The sequence below is a fragment of the Cololabis saira genome, chromosome 23 (assembly GCF_033807715.1).
Source record: "Cololabis saira isolate AMF1-May2022 chromosome 23, fColSai1.1, whole genome shotgun sequence".
In the NCBI taxonomy this organism is placed as follows: domain Eukaryota; kingdom Metazoa; phylum Chordata; class Actinopteri; order Beloniformes; family Belonidae; genus Cololabis; species Cololabis saira.
In genome coordinates, this window is record NC_084609.1 from 12,296,620 (window position 1) to 12,317,889 (window position 21,270).

Consider the following 21,270-nt stretch of genomic DNA (forward strand, 5'->3'; position numbering starts at 1 on the left):
CATCGCACACTGTTGTTAATGGTTTTGTTTTGTTTTTTATGATGCAGCAAAGGGATGCTTCGAGAATGAGAGGCACTAGTTGTTGTCGGCGACATTTAGCAAACATGGCTGCAGGCAGCACAGCAGGGATAATGTTAACCATTCACTAGGAATGTCCAGATACTGTGTGAGTGGAGTGTATGGAGCTGTAGATTGAGTCGGTTGTTAAGATTGGTGGCGACCGTGTCGTCCCGCTTTTGGGTTTGCTGCCCTCTGCTGGCGAAAGAAGAGAAATTAATAACCAGAGCAAGCATGGCAAAATTCCCCAAGGGCATGTCTTTTTTTTTTTCCAAGATTAAAATATTAGCCAATGTGTGACTAATGGAAACCAAATAGATTTTTTTTTGAATGACAAAGACTACTTTATTTAAAGAAATGTTTTTATTAAAAATTTAGCCCAGCACAATGAAGTCCATAAAGTCTGTGATTCAGACAGTTGCAGACTGCCCTTTTGGCCGTAGTTTAGCCTCACCTTCTGAATTCTGGGCCAGTTGTCTGCAATCCATAATCACTCATACAAGTCTGTCTGCATTTAGTTTTTTTTCTTTCTTTCTTTTCTTTCATTAAACTTCAAACTCTTATTTGAAGCATGGTGCTCACACAGCACAACATCCAGTGTTGATGGTGCCAACGAGTAGTTTGATTAGGCTTTGAAATGCCTGTCTTGGTCCATAAAGTGTGTTTTTTCTTTTTTCTTTTTGCCGCTGCTTCTGTCTTATTCTGCCTTTTTTTTCTGTTTCAACCTCTCCAATCTTTTTCTGCATCTTTCTCACCCTGGGCTCTTGTCTTGGTTGGCTTTAGTTTGATTATATTACTCCCCTCATGCCTGTGGCGGAGCCAGGCTGTCCTGCATTGTGGCGTCAAGGTTTGCGCAAAACTGGCATTTCTCTTGTGCCCAAAAAACCTATGGTGAGGCATTGGTGTGCACCAGCGTTGTTTTCTCATCCTACATCCACTTGTGCACTGACAACGCACTAAAATCTCCCTTAACCTCCCGTGCCTGATCCAGGTGTTACAGGGTTTTTCCACTCGACTGGGTTGTCCTGCATCAGTGCTCCATGTCGGACTAAACCACGAAGACTGCGGTCCATCTGTGGACCTTTTTATCACTTCAGAATTGAATGCAGAATTAACTGGACCTCAATTAAATTACCTTTTTGTGTGTGTGCGTGTTTGTGTGTGTGTAAAAATGAAAAAGCATACAGCAAGTAGACATCTAATTGTGGTTTTGTGCGGCATGGCAAGGCATGACTAAGCATCCCGGTGGAAAAATCCAGCATTAGTGATTGAACCCCCTTTCACTCATCAACATTACATGGTGGCGTTTTCACTCGTAATCAACTAGTGCACAACTGATATCGTTTTCCTTGTGTCCTTGTGTTTTTTAAGTTGCTTGTCTTTATTTTAATGCTATTTTTATTATCATTGACAATTAATCTGTGGCCAGACCTATTCTAAAAATGTTAAACACCCCATGAAGCCCCCTCAGGTTGAATCCTTTATCGTTAGCAAGTGTTTTTTTTTTTTTTTAAGTAGTTTGCACTCAAGAGCTCTCTTGTGGAGGTACAAGTATTAACTTTTGTAGTCTGAACCTAGATGGTACGTTTCTCGGCTGGCAAGCTTTTCCTCATAAAGCCTTTTCTGGGTTTAATCCTCAAACTACATCTTTTTGGATTAATCAAAACTACTTATTTATTTATTAATAACCTGACTGAGGTATGCGCTACTTACCAAGATGACTAAAAAAATCTCTCTTAATATTGGCAAATTCCTAAGTGAATGTATGATTTCCCTATCCCCCTGCACAGGTCGCCCAGCCTGCTGGAAAGATCTCCAGTAAAGTAGTGGAGGAGGAGAGGAAGGATGAGTCTCCAGCGTCGTGGCGTCTGGGTTTGAGGAAGACCGGCAGCTACGGGGCCCTGGCAGAGATCACGGCCACCAAGGAGGCTCAGAAGGAGAAAGACACCACAGGGGTGATGCGCTCAGCATCAAGCCCTCGTCTCTCCTCATCCTTGGACAATAAAGAAAAAGAGAAGGTCAGCAGTGATGTCGTGCATTGTTTTGGCCTTCTCGCATGCAGTCCATCTCTGTTTTGACTGGGCTACCAGGATCTTCTAGTACTTTTTTAAGGGGTACACTCAGTTTCTGCTGAAGGTCAATTAACTATAATTTTCTTGTTGCTTTTAGTAAGTTGTCAAAACCATGAGCCCTGTTTTGTTGTTTTGTGCAGGAAAAGGACAAAGGCACCCGGCTCGCTTATGTAGCACCAACCATCCCAAGTAGGAGACTGGCCAGTACTTCAGACATAGACGAGAAGGAAAACAGGTGAACCCCTGCAGCAAGCGCTGGCTCTGCACAATCACGCATTGGCATGAGCGGCTTCTGTAGCGTACAGCAGTGTTTTGCACACACAAAGCCCTGATGCTCTTGACGGTGTTCGCGGCTTCATGCCATAACTGACATGTTTTATGGTCATAAGTGGTAATAAGTGATAAATATGGTTAGAAGAAGTAGATATAAGGGGAAAGGTGTCTGCTACCAGAAGGATGTGGGGTACTATTGTGGCTTGTGGATCTCCAGGGACTCTACTGCTCTGATACGTAGCGGGTCTTACACCCGACGACGCTGGGACGACGACCTGAAGAACAGCGAAGGAAGCGCCTCCACCAACCGAACCTCCAGCTACCAGCGCAGGTCAGCCCCACCCCCCACTTCCTATCCCCCCATCATCAGACCCCGCTCCATCAGATATGATGCCTTGATCCATCATAAAGTTGCATAGCTTTGGAGATAAACTACCACTTAGATTAGATGTAATCAATAGTGCTTCTGTCAGTGATCAGTGGGGCATTTAGCTCCAGTGCCATCAGATACGTATGCAAATGCTTGGATTTGCAACTGCTACCGTGAACGCCATGCAAATCAGCTCAGCGCTTCTGTGTAACTGCTGCAGTCTGTTGCATGATTGTACTCGTCCTGTCAGGTTGCTGTGTCTCTGAGGTTGAAATGCATCACTCAGATATTTTAACGAGCCCAGATCCTGTCTGATAAATCAGATAAATCATACTCTCAGGGTTATTTATGGCACAGAACCAAGTTGTGGACTGAGGCTGCATTCATTTCGTGTGGGAGAACAGCCTAGTTTTCAGGGTGTAAAAGCCGCTCGAGAACTCGTTTTTTGTATTTTTTCCAGGTTCCTGACTTTAATGCAGTTTAGAAATATTGAAAAATCAATCTTTTTCTTCCACATTTCATTTTAGAACGACTTGAATTTCAGCGCAGATGGAGTAGATCAATACCAAAACTAACTTTTCCTTTAAATTGAATTGAAAATATGTTATTGATCCCATTAATAGTATTAGTTAAAATCAGTTGTGTAATTACTCCCCATGTGCCCTGAATGCACCGTGTGTGTGTGTTTTGAAGCTTGTTTCCTGGACACTGTGTGTGTGTATATATATGTGTTTGTGTGTTTTGTGCACTTCCACCGCTAACATGCCTCTTTCACCCACGCGCCTGCCACCACGCTAGCACGTCCCATACGCTAGCGCTAGGGCGGAGTGGCAGCACGCGGGACGTGCCAGCCAAGTCTTCGTCAACCTCAAGCTTGGACCCTAACACCTATAATACTAAACCCTGGCAGCCACCCACCTCCCACTACCAGTCTTACAGCATTTACCGCAGGTACACCAGCCTCACAGAGGCACCGCCGTCGTCACCCACTTGGTTTTTTTGTTTTTGTTTGTGCATCAGTGCCATGCTGCAGTGCCTGCCGTGTTTTGGTTTTTCTTTAATCTGCTCTATGAACTTTGATTAAAGTTGGGTACAGAGAAATCAGTTTTTTTTTGATAAAGTTGGTGAGTTGTGCGATTTAGGTTCACTTGTACAGCCCATCTTGCATCTGGCTGGTAACTTCCTTTTTTTTATGTATTCGTTTGCTTCAGCGGCTCTTTTGGCAGAAGACATGAGGACTTGAGCTCCTCAACCACCACCTCTTCCACAAGCACCACCACCTCTTCAACTGTTACCTCGCCCACAGGCCACCGCGGCCTGCTCTCCAGCCTGGGCTCCTCCTCCACTCGAACTGGTCTCACCAGCAGGTACAGGCCTCTCACCTGACGCAAAAGAAATCCCACTCTGCTGTAAATTATAGTTTAGCGACATTAACGCATGCAGGAAACTGAAGATGACGTTCATTTCCAGTACTTGCTGCCTATTTCTGTAAATCTGAAAGATGTGGAAAGAAGGATTTGTGCTTTTCAAAACATTATCCTGCATCTGCCTTAGTCTGCAAATTAAAAAAAAAAAAAAAAGTGTATTTTGTTGGAATTAGGCACTTCCAGATCAAGTGGCGCATTCCAGAAATCAACACAGCATTTACAATAACAGTTTTGGTGCAACAGTTAAGTGATATTTTGAGAAGCTGATAGAAATTTCCATAACTCATGTTTTTTGTGGCAAAGTCTTGTTTTTTTTTTTTGTTTTTTTTTTTTCCTTCTTTTCCCTCTTATATTAAGTCTTTTCCAGGGATATTGATTTCCATTTCCAGAACCTCTCTAGCTGTCGTTATTTTTACAAATGGTCACAAAGCGAGGACCTTATAGGTGGAGATGGCCACATTTGAGTGTTTTTTTCTGGGAGTTTATTGTTCCCGTTCCCATGGAGAAGCAGTTATGGGATGACTTGTATGTTCCTGCAATTTCATGTCAAAAGGAGCCAGTTGCTGCAGTCCAGCGAATGCATCATATGACCTGTGGAAGCAAAATGGAGGTGTTTCTGTGAAACATTCCTTTTTTTCAGATTACATGAAAAAATGTCTTGCATTTGAGTTTCAGTCTGCATTTCCAGTTTAAACAGTTTCCAGGGCAACGGGTAAATGAAAACGGACCTTTTTTTTTTTTTTTTGATTTGGTGATAGCATACTTGCAATTGAATGTTAACTAAAAATAGTTCTGGGTAGCCCTTTGTGATGTGTTTTTCTTTGATAGTGGGGTTGAAACGGATGCCAAAAAAACAAGCTCAAGATTTTTTTTGTTGTTTTGCCTGCAGAAAGCCATAAAGTCCACGTTCATAAAAGCTGTAACAATCAGCCCTGTAATCGTTTTTTTAAAGGGCCGAGGCTAACCGATAATAATTAATGAGATCTGAAGTGTCAGGAAATAACTGAATAAGGCAGTTACTGTATATTTGAGACGGAGAAGATCACCCCCACAATCACAAATCCTTTGAAGTTCCCCTTTGTTCATGTCCAGAACGCTAAATTACACTAAAAGACTAAACTAAGATAAAATCCAGGAATCAGATGGATCCAAAGAATATACAATCCACAGAGACAAACGCTGGGAAGTCTCGCTCCTCTGCCCGGAGACGCAGGAGTGCGGCCTTTCAATGGCTGGAACTCTGCTTCCCCATTACAGTCTGGTCTGAGTGATGCTGTGTTTTTACGGTTTTGGGATAACCTCAGGAAACCAGATCAGTAGCTGCTGCTTAAACCTGGCGCCACGTCTTCCGACCGCACAACCGCCCTTCCTGGCTCTCTCTCTGAGGGGGGGCCGTCCCAAACACCTGCCGCACACCTAAATAAGCCTGGGTGTCTGGTCTGAGGATTCACGGGCGGCCGAGACGCCTTTCTTACCAATATACTCAGTGGACCATAAAGAGACCTCATCGCACAGACATATACGTATTCATCATTAGGGTTGTCCCGATCAGGATTTTTTAACTCCTGATCCGATCCCGATCACTTGAGTTTGAGTGTCTGCCGATCCCGATTTTTCCCGATCCGATCACTTTTTTTGGCTCCCGATACATTTCCGATACTTTTTCCCGATCAGATACATTTTGGAAATGAATTAAAAAAAAAAAAAAAAAAAAAAAAAAAAGGACTAAAACTCAAATTAACCCAAGTTTCTTTTATTGTCCATTGGAGAAAAACATGGACATGTATTTCAACAAAACTTATCAGCACTGGTGCCAGAAAATGTAAAAACATGAAATTGTAAACTAAAACAAAAAGTGCAGAATAGTGCAATAACAAAAATAAATAAATGTAACTTCAAAAGAGGTAGTTGAATGACATCCAGTCAAACTCACAAACACAAGAAAATTAAAATACTTTTTGGCTTAACCTTAATTCAAACATGTAAACCATGTTAGTTTTGCTTACTTCGTCTGGCCGGAAGTGACGTTAAATGCAACAATATATAAAACGATTTAATATATTTTAAAAACATTAATAACTAGGTATGTCCCAATACTTTTTTGGCCGATACCGATGTTTTGAAAATGCCGTGATCGGGCCCGATCGATCGGGAGAAAACTATTCATCATACATATGTAAATTGTGCGATAAAAATTACACTTAAGTCAATGTGACGGTGTCACGAAGCAGTTCAGATGTGACGTTGGACTAAAACGTGTCTCTCTGAGCAGGTACTGGTCAGAGGAGAGTGCGGAGAGGGACAAGGAGAAGGAGTCTGCTGCAGTCATCCCCACTATAAACACTGGCTCTACGACCACCACATCCACCGGCGTACCTTCCTCCACCGCTGGCACCGGGACCGGCCCCGAGCGACGCAGGTACCATATACCCCCCAACACTTCTCACCATCACGTAGCTTCTTCTCACCACCGTTTTGGGTTCCGTTCACTTGTATTCAGCTGAACAATTTCCCGCTCGAGACGGCTAAACTGTAAGCAGGTCCAGAACAACAATCCAGATGCGTTTTCTCTGTTTGAGATCAGGAATGTGTGTGATCTTTTCCTCTGCACAGATGCAGAGGGAGAGGGAGAGGGAGCCTGTGTGTGTGCGCGCGCGTGTGTTTGAGTGGGGTCGAGTGTGTCTTCCTGTAGCAGTGCTGAAATAAGCCACCTGTCACAGTGGGAGTAGGGCAGGGCTGCTTCAGAGCTGTTCCAGCAACTTCTCCATATAAGGAAGGTGGACAGAAGCGGCGCGTTTTGCTCAAGGCCAAGACTCTGTTCTGCTCTGAATGAGTTCATACCTCTGCGTGGCAGCAGAAGCTCCAGAGAAAAGCTTCACCTTTTCTCTTTTTCCTAACTGATGCCGTTGAGATTGTTTCAAAAACGTCATAGGTATCTTTTTCTTTTCCATAAAAAGCTTTCCCCTGTATATATTTAATGACATACACTTGAAAACTCCTCAATTTCCTAGTGAAAGTGAAGTACTAACTTTTATTCCCTAAAACAGGAAAGTTATTTTAAAATTAGGCCAATAGGACAATCTCACTGCTACGGTGAGATCAGTCCTTCAAAATTGAATATTTTTGATCTGTTACCAACCCAGTTTCAGTTTTTAAATGCAGCTGTTGCAGTCTAATGTGGTTTAATGAAATTAAACACATTTGAAAAGAACATGTCCTTGCAGATTTGCTCCATGATTTGCTTTTCTGGTAAGCCCTGTATCATATTACCAAAAGATAAACAGACGACGATCCTAAACAACAATCTGAGACAGGACAGCGAGAGCTGCTGACTTTATCTCTGGTGTCAGCTGTCAACAGCCAAAGCATTTAGCAAAATGCCGTTACAAGCGCAGCCTGCAGCAAAGGTTATTTTCAGAGTTTTCAGCCCTTGTGTGACCACATGTATCAGGAAGATGTTAATTTACACTGATATTTAGGGTGGTTATCATCCTTTATCTGCATTAGCATCTCCTGAAATGATCATGTGGATCCGTTTTATATCAAAACTGCTTTGAAAATAGAAATGGATTAATGTTGACGTAGCAAGTGTAGCTACGACTACATGAAAACACTTTCAAAGGTTGCAGTCGCAAGGAACTGTGGGAAAGATCTTTCCTTTCAGATCATGAAGAATGCACCTTGGATAAAGGAAGTATTCAAAGCTTTTTATTTTAGAGGATTCAAACAGTTTTTAACTTGGCGGCCACTCTGATACTTACAGGTTAGTTTACTCATTAAAGCATCTCAAGCAAAAAAACAAATAAAGATAAACTGAAATTGGTACCAAAGCTCGAAACCAGAACAGTTTCCGGACTTAAAATCTGGTTATCTTGTATACAGATTCTGTCTTCATATTAAGATAATATTTTGCATCTTATGTCAGTTTATGCTGCAGAAAATGTTGGAGGTTCTCTTCTGTTGGCCACAAGCCGCTGATCCTAAGATATTGATAGATGATGCATCTGAATTCTGAGGTCTTCCCTCAAAAAGATTAGTATTTTTACAACTCAATCGTTTATTACAGTTGCAGTTGATGCATGTATTCTGATATTGCATAAATTTGGGTAATTTGAGAAGAAAATCTTCTCCTTTGGGACCACCAGCAGCTTGTTTCCACCCCTCCTATTGCAGCTCCTCCAATCAACGCCAGGCGGGTTTACAGAATGTCAATCACAGTCCTGAAGGCGGTCCAGACCACCTCTTTCTCCATGAGGGGAATGAACCTTGTATGCATTGAAAGTTCCCGACTGTAACCCGTGTTTGTGTGTGTGTCTCAGGTCGTACCTGACACCTGTGCGAGACGAGGAGTCAGAGTCTCAGAGGAAAGCTCGATCCAGACAGGCTCGACAGTCGAGGAGGTCCACCCAGGTTAGATGACTTGTTTGTCCCCTTAAATTTTCTTTCTTTTTTAAACGGCGGTACTCAAATCTATTGCAAAACCAAAAATCCAGCTGCATGAAACACAGATGCCGTGCAAGCGTGGAACTGAGGATGAAGCTGACTTTATCTGTAGTTGCAAAAGCAAAAATGTACTTTGGTCTTTCAGGGCGTCACACTGACCGACTTGCAAGAGGCTGAGAAAACAATTAGCAGGAGTCGTACAACGAAGACCCGGGAGGAGGAGAAGGAGGAGAAAGAGAAGCAGGACAAGGAGAAGCAAGAGGAGAAAAAGGAGACTGAGACAAAAGAGGACGATTATCGGTCGAAGTACCGCAGCTTCGAAGAGGTACATGTTTTTATATGTTGTGATACTTCTCCCAAGATTGGTTTACAGCTATTTAAATCTTGAATATTTGTCTCTTCTCTCCTTTTTACCTTTCCTTTTCTTTCCCCCCCTCGCGTCCTCTGTGCCTTCCAGCGTTACAGGCCTTCATCTTCCTCCTCCTCCATTTCCACGCTCGGCACTGCCTCCACAACCGCCTACTCGAGCACATCGTCATCTTCCAGCTTCCTCAACAGGCCCAACAGCCTGACTGGGATCACCTCCTCTTACAGCCGGTCCTCCAGAGATACAGAAAAAGGTCCGCATCCACCACATTAAAATTAGCAAGTATTTAATGTTTGCTCTCTGACGAAAAGGGAAAAGAGAAACGGCCTCGGTCACCTTGCGGTTCAAAGCTCTCACTTTCCTCCTTCAAACACAAAAACCAATCATTCAGATCCTCCTGTGAGACGACAGCTCCACATCTGATGATGAAATGAACTGTCAGACGCTGATCTCGGGTTGAAAAATGAAAAATACTACTATTGCTGACAGGGAACACTTATGTGGTCATTATTTAAAAATAAATGACGTTCCACTCAACACGGATGGGTGTTTGCTGGAAGTCATCCAGCTCTCCCATAGGTCAGTTAGTCTTGACAATAATATCACACCGAGGCAGCCGGTGCTCAGGAGAGGCAGAAATGACATAATTTAACTCATGCAACCATGCAGTTGTGGGTTTGTGCATTTCATGTGAGTGTAAAAGTAGTAGCCGTGAATACCTGGCTCACAAATGACCCGTGTGCAGCTCACAGGAGGGGACAAAGGTACAATAAAGCCGATTTACGCAGCACTCCTACAATTTATAAGATCACCGGACCTGCTTGTGAAGTAATTGAATCTGGACCCTATGACTACAGTCATTAGTTGGCTGCATGGATTTGATGACTTGGTTGGTTTATACTTTTTGCTAAAAATGTAATCTAGATAAAAAGGTTCTAAAAGAGTAGGTGCTGCTGAATCCCACCCAATGCTGTAATCTTCCTCCCTAGGTCCACTTTCACTTGGCAAAGTCCACCACACTGACTAAGAAAGGGCTTGAGTTTTCTTTTAAATTAACCAGCTCTTCTATTTACGAATGAATCTGTGGAGTTTCCCTGGGGGAAAAAATAATCTGAATGCTGATTTTAGCTGGTGGAGACACTGCCCTCATTGTTCTCTGACTGTAGACTTTTGTAGTTGGCCCTGAACCTTATCCAAATTAACTTGTCATTATTGCTCCTTAAGCATCCCATGTTTTTTTTAAACTCGAGTTCTTTATTATTATATTAGGTCACTGTTCATGTCATGTAAAATAAGGTTTACGTTTTTTGTTGGTGGGATGATGGCGGAGATTTAACGTGGGATGAAGCAACATCATTTGTCCAACTTCTTTGCTTCCAAACTGATTGTCCACGGCGGTGGGACCATCATGTTTTGGTTTAATGCCGGTTAATATTTTTCTGGACAGAAGCGGACAAAAAGGAGGAAGAGAAGGAGGGAGAAGACAAATCTCAGCCCCGCTCCATACGGGATCGCAGGCGGCCCCGCGAGAAGAGACGCTCCACCGGCGTCTCCTTCTGGACTCAAGATGTAAGAGCCTGGGCCTGATCGTGGAGAGCAGCGGGTCTCATTACACTCGCACATTTCCCTGTCCCTCTGATCATCAGGATTACAAAAGCAGAAAGATGTTTCTAACCCTTTTATCTGTACGTTTTTTTGATATTCCAGGGTGATGAAAATGACCCAGACCAGCAGTCTGACTCGGAGGAGGGCAGCACCAAAGGAGAGCCACAGGTAATGTGACACACACACACACACACACACACACACACACACACACACACATACACACACACACACACACACACAGGGCCGAAAAAAGATAAAACAGACTTGACAGCCAGTCAGCCATATTCAGCTGCTTCCATCGCCCTTCTTCTCCCTCAGAAAGTCTGTTTAAGTTTTGATCTTCTGCATGCATGCTGCTCACCTTGTATTGTCAAGGCCACAGAAGTCCTCTCGTCTTTGATATCCGCTGCTCGTCCCCTGCAGCTGGGATTTCCTCCCCTCCCACGTACTTTTCCTCCCAACTGTGGTCAGCCTTTGAATTTTTATGGTTGCCCACTTTCCATCTTCCGGTGATTGTCTGTTGCTAAAATGACCTCGCAAATCAAACACGAGGTCAAACACGATCTTTCAATCAGTAGGTTTTCAAAACATGCGATCCTCACAGGAGACACGATTGTCACTTTAAACGATGAAAGTTCTAATAAATTATCCTTTTATAAGAAGGAAAAAAAACACTTGAGCACTTCACAAGTTAGGAGTGAGAATGGGAGGAGATGAAGTCTGTTCCTTTCCTGTTTGGGTGCGTGTCTTTGACTTTATAACCAGGGCGGGTCCTTAAAAAGTCTTAAATTGCATTTTTGCTAAAATAAGGCCTTTTTAAATGTCTTAATTTGTCTTAATCCATGGGTCTTAATTTTAGAGGCAATGTCAACATAAAAAGTGTATTTCATTGTTTCGAGGAGAATCTCCTGCGGAGGGTCTAAATCTGTGTTGCAAGTTTCAGCCGAATTGGGCTGAAAAATATATATATTTGGACTGCTTTTCCTGGTTTTTACTAAATATTTAGAAGAAATTATTAACAAAAAAGTTGCCATTATGGCAGAGAAAAGTAGAAACATACACAATAAACTCACTGATATTTTATTTGCTTTAATCTACTCAATTTAATTGAAGTCTTTGTTTGGAGCCTCAACTTTAATAATTGACGGGTTTAACATTGAGAATCTATGATTTGGCCTGGTTTGTCGTCATTTCAGTGGATTTTACATCTCACCTGGTCTGGAACCTGTCGGCCAGATCTGGCAAACTCCACCCCAGAGCTAGATTTCTCAGTGACACTTTTTGGTCTTTTGTTTGAAAATGGTATTAAAGTCTTAAATTGACCTTGGTCAAACCAGTAGACACCAGTGAGTATGAAGATGGGAGCAGCTTTTATCTGCATGAAGATGCAAAAGCGTGGAAGGAAGTTCCTTTCGGTCTCTTCTTTCCCAACTCTTATTTACTTGAACCTAAATCTGTGTTGAACACAGAAATTAATTATAACGGCATCATATCTGACCAGATGCTGACAAGAGTCAAGATTTCTCGTCTTGACTGTAGCGTCATCGTTGCAGCCCTCCGCTCTATTCAGGGAGGAGGAAGGAAACTGCAATCTTAAAATAGCGCCACATCTAACCTGCCCTCCCATCCTGACATGTTGCTCTGCAGGAGCCCAGCAGCCTCGGGGCCCGCCGAGCCTCGGGGAACCAGCCACCCGTCGGCTGGAGGCATCGTCACTTTTGTTTTTGCGCGTAGAAGAGTTTGTAGAAGGCTGCATGGAGGACAAGGTTAGACCAGAGACGTTTTATAAACAAGACACCCCACTACGGTTGTGTTTCCTGTATCTGTGTCACATGGGTTTCCCCACTGCCCCACCCCTTTAGGAGACTAACAACAGGTCCTGAGTCTATTGAGTCCTATGGGAAAGGTGAACGTGAGCACAGATTATTACCAATTCCTTCGCCCCATAAGTAACCTAAGTAAATATGGGACCCATTTTTCAAAAGCCACAAACCTTCTGAACATTCTGACACCAAAATGGCAATTTTCAGACCGACAAATTAGGAGAAAATGAACTTTGTTTGAGACCTGTCTGTCTGAGCAACACACTCTCGCGAGATTTGGCTCTCATAGCTCTGCTCAGAGTCGTCTGTCACTGCAGAACTGCCAAAGTCGTTTTCCCATCGGATAAACTGAAATTTAAAATTAAAATAAAACTTGTTTCTTTGCTTAATAATACTGTTATTGTTATTATTAAGGTCTTTTTGGAAGGGAAAAAAGAATATTAGACTGATCCGATGATCTTGTACTGGGTTGATATCAGACATTAAGGTAGCAGATAAAAAAAAAACAGCGGCAAAATAAGTCGCAAATATTAAAGTTGTACTGTATTTAGTGTTGTATGTTCACAACACTTCCAAAACGATGTGGGGAGAGGGGTGGCCACGGCCACTTAGGAGACAGGAAGTGTATACCATTTCATACCAATGGCAGTAACGGTAATGCGCTATCTTCTGTATAGAGTATCTTTGGTTAGACACAGAGCAGAGGCCAGAGTCTGGCGTGAATACCAGCAATGTTCATCCTTCTATTCAATTGGGAATTTTTTGTGTTCATTACTCAGAATTTTGTTTTCAGTTGCAAATATCTACAAACATTAACATGCGTTTTTGTTTTTGGTTTCTTACAGAGCGACAGGTTGTCAAGGTAAGACTCGCCACCCCCAGTCACTCATTCTGTGCATGTGTACTAAAAGAAATAGGCATTGTTTTAACCGGGTTGCTCGTCTTCATTGATGCAGGAATGAGAGCTCTTCATCTTTAGAACGCAACGATGCTCTTTTAAGCCGCAGCTACGGCGAGAGTCGAAGGCCATACTCGAGCCGTCTGGACAGAGACGACGCCACTGACTACAAGAAGGTACGTGTTAAACGCCTTTTTCTTTCTCCATGGCATCAATAAAAAATATCTGCGACTGGATTTAGGTGGATTCTCTAATAAACACACTTTACTGTGTCTTAAAGTTACGGCTGAGTTCACAGATGTGAACGTAGCTCTAAATTACACTCGTATACCTCCATTTTTACCATCGACGTTAACTGATAGTTGACTGTTTGCATCTGTTGACCATCTGATGCTCCCCTCCTCAGCTCTACGAGCAGATCTTGGCTGAAAATGAAAAGTTGAAGGCCCAGTTACGCGACACGGATCTGGAGCTGGCGGACCTGAAGCTACAGCTAGAGAAAGCCACGCAGGTACGTTGACCTCACGGCGCTCCATCCAATCAAGACGCCTCTTTTCTGAGCCCATTCTCATCGTGTTATTCTGTTTTCCAGAGGCAGGAACGCTACGCTGACCGATCACAACTTGAGATGGAGAAAAGGGTAATGACAGAACCAGATTAGTGATACAGCACTCACACTTTTTGTTGTTAAATAACTTAACAAACTTGTCAGATAAGATAACTTGTGTTTCTCATAAGTGTGTCTCAGACTAATAGAAATGAGAGGGACTTACATCAGTCATCTTGATTACGTTTGACCTGCTTTAAACAGCACAGTAACACTCCCACATGGGTTTATGTCTGAAGGTAACAAGCAGGCCCCAATATCATCTGGGTGCTGGTATGATCTTACCCTGAGTTTGGTATCGGTTTCCTCTCTGCTGCTGGCTGTCATGTCACCTGTGCCGTAGTAACTGGGTCAAAGCCGTCCAGAAACACCACCTATTTCTTCCTCCTTTCACCTGTTTCTGAACCTCAGAGGCAGTGTGTGGTTACCACCTCTCCAGACTGCTTATTCATTTAAAGAACTTTTTTTTTTTTAGTGTGTGGAAGCGTGTTTATCTCATTTTGTTCAGGAAATTGAATGATTGTAGGTAGACAAATTTCTGCTGGAACAACGCTTGCATGTGTGTTTTCCTGCTTTTTCACCCATCCGGTAGTAACGCTACAGCCGTGTAGCCATGACAACATCCCTACCAAGTTTCGGACGTTAGACGTCTCAAAAGTCCACGTTTTAATCTCAGTAGCCTTTGAGATCGGTCCTCAGAAGCATCAGTGCCCCCATCATCTATTCCAGTGGTTCCCAACCTTTTCCAACTCAGGACCCACTTTTATGTCTCAAAAATGTTCGTGGCCCACCTCCAAACTTTTTAATTCCCCCTGTTGCTAGCGAGCTATCCATCTTTATACTCCAGTTTCAGGTATCAGCATCAAACGTAAATAAGTCAAGTGCAATGCAGTCCCGCTGCAAAGTGGTCCGACCGATAACAACAAAAGTTCCTATCGCTCATTTGCTTGTCACATGTCTAATACTTGAAGGAAAACCAAACAAAATAATGAAAATAATATTTAAACATTTTTAATATCATTTAAACATAACTGAGTTTTAACATTTTAAATATTATTCTGTATATTTTTATATAATTATACCCCCCCCCCCCCCCCCCAAAAAAAAATACTTTTTTTGGAAATGATTTGGCTGCCCACATTCAATACCTCCGCCGCCCACAGGTTGGGAATCACTGATCTATTGGACTCGCCTCTAAACGTGTGTTTGGAAAGGCTGACGCATAAACCACGTGTAAACCACCGACTACGTAGATCTCATGTGGCTTTGCTTGCCTCACAAGACGTGTGTGTGTGTGCGTGCCATCACTCTCACTGTTTTCAACACTTGTTTCTTTATATTGTGTGAAATCCGTGCACTAATGTGTGTTCAGTTGTTCTCTGATGTCTTTAACTGAAGAATGAACCCGCTTTTCTCTACCCAACAGGAAAGAAGAGCTCTCGAAAGGAAGATTTCTGAGATGGAGGAGGAACTTAAGGTACCACCACACGCCTCGTAGTCTTTTTTTTTTTTTTGGGGGGGGGGGGGGGTGAAATTAAAAGTATCACTCTGGATTTGTAGAAAGTGTGAATCAACTTAAATATTAACCTGAGATAATTTTCTGTTTGTCATCTTGACGTTAATCCAAAGATGCAGCAAGAAACGAGCAGTCGTTCCACCAGACAGGTGGTAAACACAGCAATCGCTTAGTCTGGGCAGTTTTATTTAAAGATGAGATTAAATTGCCTCGGCGTTCATCTTTCATCTGCTTTCTCAGGCATTTTAAGGATCTCTGTGCCTGCAGGAGAGAGAAGCCGTCTCAGAGGCGGCGCCTTCTGCAGGAAGTAGCTCGACTTTGTTCAGCATGTTGCGAGGTCTTGTGGCTGGAGTTCTTCTGTGGGTTAACATTGTCAGTCAGTGAAGTACATTTAACACGTTCAAGTATGCACAAAGCGGCTGAATCGTTAAATGTGAAGAGTATACAGGACTGTCTCAGAAAATTAGAATATTGTGATAAAGTTCTTTATTTTCTGTAATGCAATTTAAAAAAGCAAAAATGTCATACATTCTGGATTCATTACAAATCAACTGAAATATTGCAAGTCTTTATTTTAATATTGCTGATTATGATTTACAGTTTAAGATTAAGATTCTCAGAATATTCTAATTTTTTGAGATAGGATATTTGAGTTTTCTTAAGCTGTAAGCCATGATCAGCAATATTAAAATAATAAAAGACTTGCAATATTTCAGTTGATTTGTAATGAATCCAGAATGTATGGACATTTTTGCATTACAGAAAATAAAGAACTTTATCACACTATTCAAATTTTCTGAGACAGTCCTGTATACAACAGAAGAAAATAATACTTCCCTCACACCGTCCTGTTTTCACGTGTCTGTCAGGGTGTTTAAACTTGTGCAGACGCGTCTTCTTAAAATTTTAATTGATCCATTTCTGTAGTAAGTTTCTCCCTGCAGGGTGTGTTTTACTGCACTGATTCACCTGAAACATCGGCCGAGACTTTATCCATCTTACGGTCTGTGTATAAGTTACACATTAGGATTAAATGGTAGTTTTTTTTCCATTTTTAAAGAAAAAAAATGAAATGGGAGTCAGGATGTGTTTAATTGAAGGGAAGAAAGATAAGGCGGGCTTTCAGACGGGCCGATAACAAAGCTTAGCGGCGTTCGTTTTACATCGCTTCTGTTCAGGTCAGCCCTTGTAATCTTTGGTCAACATTCAAAACGCGGCCGGTTAAACGTTCCTCTTCAGGGAAATTGATTTCAAGGAGGAGAATGGGGAGGGGGGAATCCATTAAAGCCCTCGTAAGCATGTGTTTTTCCGTCACTGATAACGAGATGCGTTTATTTTTAGGTCTTAGGCAGCCGGCCGATCTTATCTGTGCCACTTTTCCCGTTCGATCTACGAGCGTCGCGCTGAACAAGAGATCTCTTTATCATTCCATCGGTTTTCAAAAAATCTGTCCCATTTTCTAACAGTCTTCCTTTTCTGTTTCCCCTCTTCCTCCTCTTGGCCCCCCTTCTCCATTTCTCTCTTTATTTTGTCCCGTCTTCCATTAATCCTTCCTGCCCCGATTTTTGTCTCTTGAATCACATTTCCTGCTTCTCCCTCCTCCTGCCACTCCCACTCTCTCCTTCCATCCTTTTGTGTGTCCCTCCCCTCTTTGTCTCCTTTGTGATCCCGTGTTGTGCTTGTCGTCCCCTCCCACAGAACCTCCCCCAGGTAAAGCAGGTTCAGGCCCTGCGGCAGGTCAAGGAGCGGCTGCAGGCTGAGAACCGGGCGCTGGCCCGTGTGGTGGCGAAGCTCTCGCAGTCGGCCTGCAGCCAGCTGCCCGCCGTCGACCTCTAAGCCACGTCCGTCTGTCCACCACCATCTTTTCCTCCTCTTTCCTCCTCTTCACCCCCCCCCCCACTTCTTCTCTTGCTCCATTCGCGCTCTGCCCCGCAACCATAGACAGGCAGGTGTCCAGCCGCCCAACCATGACTGCTTTTATAATCTCCCCCTTCTGCCTCCCCCAGAACGTTTGATTTTCAGATTGAGGAGGGTGTTTATTATTTATTTGATTTTCTCGTCCTTCTGTTCACTTGGTTTTTACAACGGGACACTCTCCTTTCACAGTACACGCATGTCAGGTGCTTTCCACACCTGTCATCGTGTGAAAACTTGATCCGATCAATGAAAATGATGATGATTAGGGCGTGATTGGGGGCGGGGCCTCAGGTAAGTGACGAAGGGGGGGCAGAGCAATCGCACTGATAACTGTGAAGGAAAGTGTCCTCTTTGTGGTTTCTCTGTTGATGCGTTCTCAGAGGAAGCTCAGGTGTTCAGTTTGGCTTGTTCTGGCTTTTTTTTTTTCTTTTTTTCTGCATGAAGTAGCTTCCAGTAGCATCAATTTGTTCTGGTCTAGAGACCCCCCCCCCTGTTTTTTTTTAACCATCATTAATGCCATGTAACTAAATTAATTCATTGGAGATGGTTCAATTTATGAAGACTGTTTTCTGTTTGACCATTTTAAAATTCACCGGAGAGGAAGCCTGAGCCGGGCTTCACTTGGGTTTCACTTTCCTCCGTTTTGCTGTCAGTCGGCACATTTCGTTTGTTTTTTGTTTTTTATTTTGGATCCCCATTAGCGGACGTAAAACGCCAGCTAGTCTTCCTGGGATCCATGAATTTCAGAACCATCACATGAATTTAGAAGACAGTTTTTGTTCAAAGTGACTGTCAAGGATGCAGCATTTGGTTCAGTTTTGTTGCCTGAGATTTCTGAACCGGCGGAGTTGGCTCAGCGTGTCCGGAGTTGAGCTTTTGTATGATTTACAAGCGTTGCCATCTTGAGTCTGCAGCTCATTTGGAGAATTATTTCTTTTTGTTAAGAAAGTTATTCTCTGAAACCTGTTTCTGAAACCATCTTCATAGAAATAAACCAGTACGCCTTCGTTTTATCCTTTTTATTTGAATAAAGCTGTTTTATATTAAAATCGTTCAAAAGTGCAACACCATCTTTAACTTGGTTGCAATTATCCTGAATTCAGGTCAAAGTTTGATCATTTTTGAATATATTCATGCACAGAATTCTTATTTTATATTTCCTGGCTCCGATCGTCATAAATCCACCAGAGTAGACGACGAGCTAAGATAAAACGCTCCCGTTGTTGTGGTATGAGGCCTTGTGAGGGACAGAAATGTCCTTGCTGAAGTCGTCGCTGGTCTGTTCCTGAGGAAATCTTGAGGTCAGACGGCAAAAAAGGGGATTTTCAGAGAGACGATGTCTTAAGTCCAGTTGATGTCATGAGTTGGATCCAGTCATTTTAATATCTGGGATTATTTAAATCATATTCTCAAACTTAGAAGTAGCCAGCAGGAATGTCAGGACAAGCATGTTCTTGTTCAGCACGTCTGAAGTGGAGCATCGTCTCCGTGTTAGATCAGTTCATGATCACAGCTTGAACCAGATCAAGTGAGAGTGTTTGTTTGTTTTTCTGCTGTGTGTATTTTCTTGGCTGCCGGCGAGCAGCCGCTCAGATTCTGCATGGCTTTCTCAGGATCTCTGGCCTGTGGTTTGCCTGCTCTTACTCTCCTCTGCCTTGATTTGGGTCAAACATGTGACTTTTTTTTAATGTTTTACCACCAAAATAAAACAAAAACAAAACAAGATATGCTGTGTGACTCGCAAGAATGCTTACACACAACTGCTATTAACAGTTTGTGACACAGGTCTGACTGGTTTAACAGGTTTGTGTCGAGACTCGTCTAAGCCTTGTTTCTCTGCCCCCCCCCTCGCCTCCCTCTGTTCCTGTGTTTCCCTTTCAGATGCTCCCAGACTTGAAAGCAGACAACCAGAGACTAAAGGACGAGAACGGAGCCCTCATTCGAGTCATTAGCAAGCTTTCCAAGTAGAACAGACCCCCCCGCCCCGTCTTCTGCACCTGCTAGCCCCTCCCTTCCACGGCAGCGACAAATGGAATTGCACATTTAGATATTAATTGCAACAGACATCAGACGAGACTCCTTCTCTCCTTCTTCTTTTTCTTTCCCCCCCGACTCTCCTGTCTCGGTTATTTGCTCCTCCACCACCACCACCACCACCGCAGCATCCATCCATCCATCCAGCCAGCTTTTCTCCTCCACCTCCTCGTGTGGCTGCTGTCCCGATAGATCCACTGAGTTTACAGAGCAGAAATGAGAAAGGGTTGTGTGTTCAGCATGTGAGAGCATCGTGGGCGGGGAAGCCTGAAAACTATTTAACCAATAAGCCTTAGTTGTACATAAAGAGAAAAAAGGAAGAAAAAAAAACAAAAAAAACACTTGCATCGTTCTCTTTTCTCTCTCGGCTTTCACTAAAGAACAAATATTATCCAACACCCGATTTTATTTGTGCCACGATCTCTTATTTGATGTTTTTTTTTTCTCCTCTTGTGTATGTGTTGTGTGCTGTGCAGTTCCCTCCTTCACTCCCTCAAGTGCCACTTCTGCTTGATATCAGCCCCGTTTTACCCCCCAGAAGTTCACCGATGCACGCACACATACACCTGCCCCCCCCTCCACATGTTTGTACCTCTGTGCTTCTTCCTCCAAGAGGGAAAAAAAATATAAAAATTCTCGCTTTAGCGAAATGAGGCGGACCTGGTGGAATTTAAGCTTTCACTGTATGTGCAATATGCATTTCTTTTTTTCTTTTTAAAAAAAAAAATTATGCTTTAATGAGTCCATCACAACTAGGATTTTTTTTTTCCACTCTTCCACCGCTTCCATTGCTCACTCTCTTCCCCCTCCCCCCCCCCCCTTTTTTTTTTTAAGTTTGTAGTCGGTTTATACTCCGTATTCCTCACTTTTTTGTTTTAGCAGGTACTGAGTGATGCTGTATATACCTGTATGTATTTGTTTGAGACCAGCACACGGCATGCGTTTATGGTTCCCGTCTGTTACTATTAAAAGTATACAAATTCCAGAAGACAAAAAGGTGTGTTTTAATTGTTTTTTTTATTTTATAGGCTAAAGACATTGGATACAGTACATTAGGGCCTCTCGTGCGCGCGATGGCCGGCAGTGTTCAGTGCATTTTTTTTTTCTTCAATTTAAAATAAGTGTTCACATAATTGAGATTGAAAGAATAATCGCTTCACTACATTTCACTTTCATTGTATTCAGTATCTTGGAAGAGTGCTGTTAATTTTGTTTCCCTTTTTCTTTTTTCTTTTTTTTTTTAAAGCTGTAGTATTATAGCCAAGGTGTTGTCACTAAAAAATATGATTTTTCTATATATATATCTATCTAGATATATATATTAAAAATCTTAGGTATTGCTAACCCAGTCCTTTCTACGATGTCTACATGCACTGTCGATGCCATGTGAGGAGTCTTGATGTCAGGTTAAAGCAAAACGCCACCGTCAAAAAATATTCCATTCATCTGACAACATTTTATGCATTTCAGTGGCCTTTTAAGGATGTTTTAGTGAGAGAAGTTTAGTCACTGCAGGTGGACCAGTGGCCATCTACTCTGGTTTAGACTTCTTTGTTTTTTTTCTTTATTTTTTTTTATTTTTTTTCCCGTCATCTTGTAAAATAGGTGTGTGGCTTAAAACATGCAAGCTGTGCTGTGACTACCAACCACTGAAGAGTTCATTAAAAATAAACTTGTACATTGTGAAGCTGCCCGTGTCTGTCCCTTTTTTTTTCTCTCGTACCTAGTGCCTAAAAGGTTTTTGAATCTTTGACAAGTGGCACAAGTGTTATAACGCTCCTCTTGAAGGACTTTTCATCCAAATGAAAAAAGCTTTGTTAGTGTTCTGTTTACCTCCAATGTGATTAAATGTTTTGGT

The 21,270-nt window shown here is 42.6% G+C and overlaps 1 protein-coding gene across 10 annotated transcripts in view; it reads left to right on the top strand.

Annotated features, from left to right (window-relative positions):
• ppp1r12a (protein phosphatase 1, regulatory subunit 12A) overlaps positions 1-21,099 on the top strand; it is a 57,028-nt gene extending 35,929 nt beyond the window's left edge. For 2 of the 10 annotated variants that reach the window (XM_061714987.1, XM_061714988.1), the window contains exons 10-28: positions 841-948; positions 1,848-2,075; positions 2,270-2,364; positions 2,620-2,733; positions 3,571-3,723; positions 3,984-4,139; positions 6,472-6,618; positions 8,519-8,609; positions 8,788-8,967; positions 9,100-9,262; positions 10,457-10,578; positions 10,717-10,782; positions 13,286-13,302; positions 13,397-13,514; positions 13,745-13,849; positions 13,931-13,978; positions 15,372-15,422; positions 17,160-17,406; positions 19,260-21,099. In XM_061714987.1, the coding sequence (XP_061570971.1) occupies positions 841-948; positions 1,848-2,075; positions 2,270-2,364; positions 2,620-2,733; positions 3,571-3,723; positions 3,984-4,139; positions 6,472-6,618; positions 8,519-8,609; positions 8,788-8,967; positions 9,100-9,262; positions 10,457-10,578; positions 10,717-10,782; positions 13,286-13,302; positions 13,397-13,514; positions 13,745-13,849; positions 13,931-13,978; positions 15,372-15,422; positions 17,160-17,297 (2,100 nt within the window). In that variant the 3' untranslated portion in view covers positions 17,298-17,406; positions 19,260-21,099. Of the gene's footprint in view, positions 1-840; positions 949-1,847; positions 2,076-2,269; positions 2,365-2,619; positions 2,734-3,570; positions 3,724-3,983; positions 4,140-6,471; positions 6,619-8,518; positions 8,610-8,787; positions 8,968-9,099; positions 9,263-10,456; positions 10,579-10,716; positions 10,783-13,285; positions 13,303-13,396; positions 13,515-13,744; positions 13,850-13,930; positions 13,979-14,184; positions 14,219-15,371; positions 15,423-17,159; positions 17,407-19,259 lie in introns of those variants that run through there. The other 8 variants (XM_061714990.1, XM_061714993.1, XM_061714991.1 and 5 more) reach the window with 7 other exon arrangements.
• The last annotated feature ends 171 nt before the right edge of the window (positions 21,100-21,270 follow it).